The 10000-nt window shown below is 32.8% G+C and overlaps 1 protein-coding gene across 5 annotated transcripts in view; it reads left to right on the top strand.

The window, feature by feature from the left end:
- The window catches only part of LOC144965259 (cytosolic carboxypeptidase 1-like), a 54839-nt gene that overhangs the window by 23355 nt on the left and 21484 nt on the right, over positions 1-10000 (top strand). For all 5 annotated transcript variants that reach the window (XM_078900405.1, XM_078900408.1, XM_078900406.1 and 2 more), the window contains 6 exons: positions 978-1214; positions 4062-4177; positions 4427-4528; positions 5864-6095; positions 7038-7306; positions 8403-8596. In XM_078900405.1, the coding sequence (XP_078756531.1) occupies positions 978-1214; positions 4062-4177; positions 4427-4528; positions 5864-6095; positions 7038-7306; positions 8403-8596 (1150 nt within the window). The remainder of the gene's footprint in view (positions 1-977; positions 1215-4061; positions 4178-4426; positions 4529-5863; positions 6096-7037; positions 7307-8402; positions 8597-10000) is intronic.

Genomic DNA, 10000 nt, shown 5'->3' with positions numbered 1-10000 from the left:
AGGGTCAATATTATTGGCGAAAGAAGACATCACTGCCTCTCTCCAGTTTTAATTGCAAAGGAATCAGAAAATTTTCCATTATGGATTACTTGGCAGCTTGTTTTGTCATATAGTTGTCTAATAAGATTTATAAAAGTTTCTGGTATGTCGCAATGATGTAGTATTTTCCAAATAACCTCGCTATCAGTATTGTTGAATGCCTTTTCAAAGTCAGTAAAATTCATTAAGTGGTGATCGCGACTCAAGAAACTGTTCTATTATAATCCGGAGCATTGCTATATGATCATTGCAGGATTGGTCTTTTCTGAATCCATCTTGCTCACTGCGAAGTTTTCCATCAAGTACAGTTTTCAGCCTTTCCAATATCACTCGAGTGAGAACTTTACTAGGAATTGAAAGGAGCATGATGCCTAGCCAGTTCTTACAGTCCCCTGGGTCTCCCTTTTTAGGAAGCTTGAAAACATATCCTTTCTTCCAATCTGAAGGTATTTGGTTTTGACTACGTATTTTCAAAAATATAGGGTGCAAATGTCCACTGTGGTCTTGGAGCTTTTCCATTTTTCAATCCCTTTAATGCTTTTTAAATGTCTATTTTAGATTTCCATCTCAACTTGTTTTGGCGATAGTTCTATTTCTGGGGTTGTGTCAGATGGACCCCGAATCTGAAATGTTCCATCTACTGAATTCTCTGTTCTATTTCTATTGTCAGCATTGACCATTTATATCCTTTACAGTCCTCGCTTGTGCTATTTTCTTACCTGGAAGAGTTTTTGTGATATTGTACAATTTTTATATTTGTCTTTTTTGCCAGCTGCTTCTTCTGCTTTAGTAGCTAAGTCATTGAAGTATGCCCTTTTGTCTTTTCTTGCACTTCTCCTGACTTTTTTGGTTAACAATGTTGTATTCATTTTTAAAATCTTTTTTTTCTCAGTTATTTTGACAGTATAAGGAAATCCTCCCCTTTTTTTATATTTCAGAATCAGGAAGGAAATCTTTTGCTGAAGCAGATGGTATTCGTATTCTATACACAAGTGCTTGTGAAGCAAATGATTGCAGAGAGATGGAGAGTCTTATATTGCTGGCAAGCGTCATCTTGCGGAAATGTTATCCACGGAACAAATTACCCATAAATCATGTTTTTAGCCCAAAACTGTTTACTTTACCCACATCACCAACACATACACCAGAGTGCTACTTTTTACCTGCTTATCCCAGTATGTATGATTTTATGATATAGCTTTTGTTATATTTTGATAGTAGTCTATCATTGCCACGCCTCCAATTATTACTGACACATAAGGTCTAATTTTTATAATTTTTTAAGGATATTTTTAGTATTGAGAGGTTTAACTCTTTAAGATTCAACCCGACAAAAACCGACATCAGCATAATATTCATGGGCGGGGTAGTCAAGACTGGCCTCAGTAAGTAAAATCCAATCGTTGTGAAGGAAATGACAGGCCCTGTCACTGCCGCAGGGTGTTTTCAGCTTTGATTTTTATAAATTTGCCAACAGAAAAGAAAATACGTTTCAGAAATTGCGATTTAAATCCTATTTTATTTGCGGGTGAAAATCATTGACATTACACTTTGTTTGGTAAAAATCGGTAAAAAATTTGACTTTGGTGATGAAAAATGACTTTGAAGACAATTATTGTAAACTTTTAAAAATATTATGAATAATTTATAACTCCCTTATTTGTGGGTCGATTTTGTCATTAGAGGTATCAACTTTATTGTAATAAAGAGATAGGAACTTCAGAGTTATTTTTTCTGATGTGAAATTATTACTTTGTAATTTTAGCACCAAGAAAAATAGTCGGTAAATAAATTTGTTACACCTCTTTGATAGACCGCCGGGGTCCGTTCGTGTAGCATTGTGAATCAAGCGTCTCGAAGTCTTCGACCAATTACAGGCTATCTATCCAACTGGCCGAAACAAAGACGCTTATCCCCGTCAATGTATTACGCTATTGTTATGCAAGGAATATAACACCTTATTGAGTAGGCCTAAAAGCTAAAATCTAAAAGTAAAAAATATAATTCTGAGGAATTTGAAAGTCACATTGCTGAAATCAGCTTGAAAAAAGAAGTACATTGGTCTTTGTTTCATGAAAATCGGTTGAAAACCAACTGTTTTACGAATAAATTTGATTTTAAAAATTGCTTTTGTTTATTTTAGCTTTTTTTAGCAACTTTTTTATTTATCAGCCGATTTTCTTGAAGCGTCTTTGTTTTGGCCAGCTGGATAGATAGCCTATGATTGGTCGAAGACTTTGAAACGCTTGATTCACAATTCTACACGAATGGACGGTGGCGGTAAATCAAAGAGGTGCAACAAATTTATTTACCGACTATTTTTCTTGGTGCTAAAATTACAAAGTAATAATTTCACATCAGAAAAAATAACTCTGAAGTTCCTATCTCTTTATTACAATAAAATTGATACCTCTAATGACAAAATCGACCCACAAATAAGGAAGTTATAAGTATTCATAATATTTTTAAAAGTTTACAATAATTGTCTTCAAAGTCATTTTTCATCACCACAGTCGTAATTTTGAAACCGATTTTTACCAAACAAAGTGCAATGTCAATGATTTTCACCCACAAATAAAATAGGATCCAAATCGCAATTTCTGAAACATATTTTCTTTTCTGTCGGCAAATTTATAAAAATCAAAGCTGAAAACATCCTGCGGCAGTGACAGGGCCTGTCATTTCCTTCACAACGATTGGATTTTACTTACTGAGGCCAGTCTTGACTACCCCGCCCATGAATATTATGCTGATGTCGGTTTTTGTCGGGTTGAATCTTAAAGAGTTAAATGAATTAATTCTTAATCATGTTGAATTCTGATTAAAAAATTTTTTATTAATAATATTAAGCAGGGTCTCTTCGTCGAATTGTTTATATTTTCACTTCTTCCATCTGTTTTTATTGAAAGCGATCACCACACTCTCTTTATTGACTGTGTATTATTGCCAATGAAAATGGCTAAATAAGGTTTAATTTAATGTAATCTTCATGTACTTGATTCTTGCATATTGGAACTTTTTGGCCTTGCTATTCACTAATTGAAAATATTTTGTCTCTGCAGTTGGTTGCATTTATCTTGTGAATGTGTAATTTTTCTATTATGTATTACACTCCAATACTTTGCTTTTGGTATTTTTCTTTTATTTCAATATAAGAAGATATATTTTGACCACAATAATTAAAAGTTGCTTCAGCTTGTCATACTTTGTAATGGCTATGATGTTTTTCTTATAGTGAAGCAATATTAGTTTTCAGTTATTTTCTGTAAGTTTTTATGATATTATTTTCAAATAATCGCTGTTTTATGAAATGGTGTTCAAATGACTTGATAGTGAGAGAATGGTTGATATTTGATTAGATAAATGAATTTTGCGATTCAAAATTTCCCTTCTTTGCACTTTTAAAAAAGGCAATTTTTACTCATTTCGATCTTTTCAAACAACTCATTCTTTCAATGTTTGCTCCTTATAAAGGGCTTCAGGCTTTAAAATTCATCATGATTGTATATCACTGTCTATTAATGATTAAAAGGAGAGGTCACTTGCCAGGATTAATCAACTGCATAATGTGCTAGAGCGTTTTGAAAAGGTCAAAAAGCATGAAAATCCATGGAACTGTTGAGACTACATTCAGGTTTCATGATATTGTGTTACCAGCCTCTTCAAGCTTTTGTGGTTTAATTGATAACATGAATGATAATGATAGTGTTGCCACCTCCAAATAGTCCATAATCTATGATCTTTTATATGTCCATTAAGTGTATTATTTTCGTTTTAATAGAGGCTAACATATATTGAAAATATCACTAGTATCGTTTAAGTTTTGATAAATACATTTTTTAGATATCTATATCAGAATAAATATTTTGCTTTTCTTTCATGAAATTGTGAATGGAATGTTGTGTAAAATTTAAGCATAATTCTTTGTTGTGATTATATTTGATATGCTGCTTTTTCCAGATATTTTTTTTTTTTCATTTAGCACATCATCTAATAGTTATATCTCTTTTTATCCTATTCAGTACCACGTGGTATGTGGGGAGAAGCAGTGAGCTCAGCAGATAGTGATCACAGCTCATTAGATGACGATGATGACATCGATAGTGATGATGAAAGGTTTAGAACTGATAACGATGAGGTATATGACGACTTTATTTCTTTTGAAGAGAATGAATTTTGATTTTTACTGTAAATGAAAATGTTAATAAATTTTATAATATAACATTTCTGCATTTATCCCATTTGATTTGTTGGTATCTGTTGGATTGTTTTTCTTCTGGACTTTTGATTGAAAACATGTGGTGCTGTGGTGGCACTGACTTAAATCTTATGCCAGATCTAATAATTACATTTGATATGTTTTATTGTTCTTTTCTGTTTGAATCAGCCGGATGATGATCAGTGGGATGGCCTTGAGCCAGCAGAAAGAAGAGCTCCTGATGAGTTACGGATGTATGATGTTTTCTTCCCAGAACTCTTTGATTCTGAGGTAAAAAACAAACAAACAAAAGACGTCACAATGTTACTGTTTATTTCTCTCTATGTTAACCTATTTTTATTAAATTTTATTTTTTGGACTTGTCTGGGGTTTTTCTTGTTTTTAAATTTTTTAAAAGTTTTTTTTAATAGTTTTTATATGTTCATGAAATGATCAAATATAGGAGAGAAAAAATGTTAATTTAAGGATCAAAAGTACACAATTGAGCCAGTATTGTATTCTCAACAAAGGTAAATTTACATTATAAGAGTTATTGTCCAAATATTTCCCCTAAAAAAAAACAACATGAAATCAGGGTTGCAAGATTTATATAACTCCCCCCCCCCCCACATCCTGTCTCAATTTCTCTCTCTCTCCCTCTCACACACACACACATACACACACACACACACGCACACCCTCTCTCACACACACACAATCTATCTATCTATTTATCTATCTGTCTATCTATCGATCTCTCGATAGTTCAATGCCATCATCTTTTTTAAACGTTAAACATTGTGGTAATCTCAGGCTAAACACTAATGAAAAAAAAACAACATGAAATCAGGGTTGCAAGATTTATATAACTCCCCCCCCCCCCCCCCCACATCCTGTCTCAATCTCTCTCTCTCTCCCTCTCACGCACACACACATACACACACACACACACGCACACCCTCTCTCACACACACACAATCTATCTATCTATTTATCTATCTGTCTATCTATCGATCTCTCGATAGTTCAATGCCATCATCTTTTTTAAACGTTAAACATTGTGGTAATCTCAGGCTAAACACTAATGAAACTGTTGCAATCAACTTTTATTCCTTTATTGAGAAAGTCTCTTTACTATTCTTTAAAAGACATATGACAAAAATGTTGTTGGCGCTGTTTAAACCTATATCTATCATGTTAATTGTGTCTCCACTTTTTCAAATATACTGAAAATTAGGTATGCTTTGAGTGATAATTAAACATTAATAAAATTCGTATTGTAATCAAACAGAAAATGTCTTGTTTGAACATCAAATTATTGACCAGACGAGGCTTCTATACTCTTTGACATTTTTGTAGTGTCATTTTTAGGTCCTGTTGGGTTGTCTTTGGTATTGTTAGTTCATTTTAATACCCATTTTGTCGCTTTAAACGTAGTATTGGTTGGGCCTTGTGAAATTATCTTTTTATTAGTTTTATTTTCATCAAAATATTTAAGTAACATTTATTTGTCAGCTTGATTTTGATGCTCAGTATATTTTGATAAATATAGATTCGTATGTTTCCTGATATTAATCTCACAGGAACAAATTCTGTTGCTGTAATGATGTCTTATTTTTCGTACAGTTTCCTGAGCTACCAAGTGTCTCACATCTCCAAGGGCCATCTTCAGAGACGTCTTGTAATCATGGTCCATCTATTTATACCTCTAATGAAAGTCTCACAGCACGCACTGAGTTTAATTCGTCCCTCAACTTCTATAAGAGGTCAAGCATGGATTTTACCACAACTCCACGTTTTTTTCAAACACAGCAATATCAACAACAGCCATCATGTTCTAATCATGTTGGATGCTCAGGTACTTCATGAGGAAATTGATTTTTTTTTTATTCTTTTTTTTTTTTTTGCTTTATTTTTTCTTTTCTTTTGTTAGATGGCAATAGTGCCTATGAGACAAGACAAATATATTACAGCTAATAAATCCATGACAGCAAATTTTGTATACATGGAAAGTAATGCCTACAACTCTTTTGTCTAAAATTATATAAGATAAAACATTTTTGAATAACGTAAAACTGCCCAAGACGTCTATTTAAGATTCATGGCGTTAAATCATGATCATTGGAAAGACCTCACAAGAGAATTAGTGAGAAGTGAGAGTTGCTTAGGCATCACAAAGAAATAAACGGCCCTAAGTAAATTCAAGTCTCACAGTGTTTGAAGATTTTAAAGGAATTTCCAATGAAAAGTATTCATAAAATATAGTTTTGTTTCATTCTTGCAAATCATCTGAAAAGTTAGCTCTTGTAATAGTATGATTTGCATTTATTATGTTTTGTTTTAAATATATAAATTCTCATGATAAAGAATGTGTCCTTCGTTATTATTAACTGCAATCACTTTGAAAACCTATTTCAGTATATTGAAAAAAATAGAGTTTGATTAATTTACCAATTAAAGCTAATGGATTCTAGCACTCCGAATTCCAACACACCCTGCAATATGGCTTACTGGAGCTGCATGACAGAATTTAATCTATAATAAGTCACTAACTCCCTTGACCATTAGATTTCTTTACTCTCAGATTCTAGCACACTTTTTGATTTCTCCCGAGGAGCATGCTAGAATCCGTTGAGGATTGTATCAATTGAAAACTGTTTTTGTGAAGATTTTCATTAAATTTTATTTAAGAATTAGTTTGAAGGCTGCTTCTAGAAATGTAATCGTGAATGTTTGGTATATAGTATATATCATGCTTCTTACTTAATTTAGATAATTCAATCTTTCTTTACTTCAAAAGAGTCCCAAAATATGGATAAAACCGTCTCCGCCATCAACTTGAAGACTGGATCCAGTGTGATATCGTTTGACCTTGGTCCCAAAGCTTCCAACCTTACACAATCACCTAAATCTAGCAAAGCTCTACCCAAAGGAAAAACAAAGAAACGTAATCAATTTGTGAAAGATAAGAGAGCAAGGAAGTCTGTCTCCAAAATGGAAGATAGCCTGACCGATTCCTTTAGCTCTATAAGTCTGCCAAGCAACTTAGATGTTGATGATAGTGATCAGGTATGTGGGTTTTATTTAATTATTATATTTGGGGTTGTTTTTAGATATGCACTTTTAATTCTGTTTGTGAACTTACTGTTTTCGAGTACTTTTTAAAACAATATTATTATTATTGTTACTATTATTATTATTATTATTATTATTATTATTATTATTATTATTATTATTATTATTATTATTATTATTATTATTATTATTATTATTATCATTATCATCATCATCATCATAATCATCATCATCATAATCATCATCATCATCATTATCATCATCATCATTATTAGAGTAACTTAGGTTGAGACCACAATCATGATATCACAAATCTACATTTTCTGCTTCAAGCTAGAGAAACCCAGTTTTTTGACATTGAAACTAAAGACATATGATTTTGATTTAATTATGTTATCAATAGTAATCAGATTTATTAATAATAATAATAATAATAATAATAATAATAATAGATCTTTATTGTCCATAAATATGGTAATTTGTCATTTAGTTACACTTGTTATAACGTTAAACGATAACTGTGACATTGAACAGATATTTCACTCCTACTTATTTTCTCTCTCTCTCTCTCTCTCTCTCTCTCTCTCTCTCTCTCTCTCTCTCTCTCTCTCTCTCTCTCTCTCTCTCTCTCTCTCTCTCTCTCTCTCTCTCTCTATCTCTCTTCCTCTCTTTCTTTCACACATGCGATATACACAACATAAACAAATTCATTTCGTTTTCAATTTGTTACGATTGTGGCTATTCGAAACCAAAAATTATCATCATTATCAATTGGTCAGTTAATCTTACATTAAATAAATTAATCAGTTAATCAGTCAAACGAATCAATCCTTGGTTTTTCTGTACCATATGAAATATTCAAAATTTTTATTGCTGATGGAACGAACGTTGTTTATACTTGTTAGTTCTACATTTAATCTGACAAAACCTTCTCCCAGATGGTAAAAGACTAAATTCATGGTATAAAATATGTTTTTTATTGTTGGTAATTGAGAATGCTTTCCTTTCTATTGCTTTTCCATGAATATGTGTTTGTTGCTATGATGAGAATATTTTCAGTGGTTGATTGTATTGCCATTACATTTTGTAGGCAACCCTGTCAAGCAATGAGGATCAGGATGAGGAGTTGAATGAATACAGTCACGACAGCCTAACATTCTCTTACATGGCCCCCGATACTCACAGCATTTACCGCTTTGAGAAATTGGCCTTTCCAGACCTGAATGGCGTCAAGGGAGCTAAACAGAATGAGAGCCTCCTTTCCAGGAAGTTTGGGGTCCAAAGGTATTTATTGAGTATTTGGCTACTGATATAATCTTGAGTGACATGTCAGATTGAAGTACCTTGTTGGGGTTTTTTTTTCAGTTGAGAGAGTTCAATTTATGAACATTTATAGTTTAGTGGGGTTTTAAAAAAATGCATTATTGTTTGGCAATTTCTTTCTTAACATTTTATCACTGCTCTGTGGAGAGCATCTTAATGTTGCCTTTATGGTCTTGTGGAATGAATATCTGTCCCATAGAGTCATGCTACAAGCAGCTCAAAGTTGAGTCTTTGGAAAAGGCTCTCTCTCAAAAGACTAAGGTTTAACATATGCATTTGGTCATTGGATATTGCCTCTGTCAACAATATCGTAATGTCCTATATTACAAGTTAATTGCAGCTGTTGATTTGGGAACCCTGGTAAAGAGCATTGAGGACAATTAATGGCTATTGTTCTATATAAAAGCCCATTGTTATTTTGTTTAATGGCATCAAATTAATGCAAGGGTCATTCATTGCCTATTATTCCTCCTCAAAATAGCTAACTTCATGCTGGGACTCTCTTGTAACAGAATTACGTCAAATAAACTGCAAGCAACAGATTTTTGATCAAATTTTCTTGCAATAGATATTATTTGAATGAAGCTTTGGTTCATAGACATAGATCTCAATGTTAAAAACAAATTCACATTGCTTTCAATTAAAAGTAGCATACAGACTGCTACACAAAAGTTGCTTCCACACCTTTATTTATGGACAGAGTGTCTCTGATCCCAGTATATTACACAAGTATTTGAAAGTCTTGACAAATAAGACATGACATAATTACACTATGACACATTATTGGCTATCAAATAATTAGGTAGGGATCACGACTTTTGTTTGGACAGGGAGATGGAGTATAGTCCGAACTAGTTAATTTTTTAAAAACATGAGCAATAAAACCAAGCAAAAGCCACTTGGTTGTTATACTTTTTCTTTTTCCTGCAAGTTTTCAGTGTCCACTCCCACCCTATGTGTCTTTGCCTTATAACTGACATGTACTTATTTACAGTTCTGATTACCCAGATTGTTAAGGGCTCATTGATGTAATGGAAATACTCTCAAACCAACGCAAAATATTGTCCCTTACAACAGTGTTAAATTCGGCCCATGATTGCGTTTGGTTATCAGACTCGATAATATGTGTACACATAGCTTATAACCCATTCAGGCAAATAACCAGCAATGTTGTCACTCAAGAGGCAAGTTATTGTGCTGGAACAAGTATTATTGACTTGACTGTGATGCATTGAAAATAGAATTTTAAAGCTGTAAACAGAATTATTCACAAAAGATGAAAGTATCACAATGGCTTTTCTATGCTGTGATTGCAAATGTATGTTATATATACAGTCCATTCCGGATAATCATAACTCGGTGAAT

The sequence above is a fragment of the Berghia stephanieae genome, chromosome 2 (assembly GCF_034508935.2).
Source record: "Berghia stephanieae isolate SIO BIC M18660-M18661 chromosome 2, UCSD_Bste_1.3, whole genome shotgun sequence".
Classification (NCBI taxonomy): Eukaryota; Metazoa; Mollusca; class Gastropoda; order Nudibranchia; family Aeolidiidae; genus Berghia; species Berghia stephanieae.
This window is presented reverse-complemented; position numbering and strand designations above follow the sequence as displayed.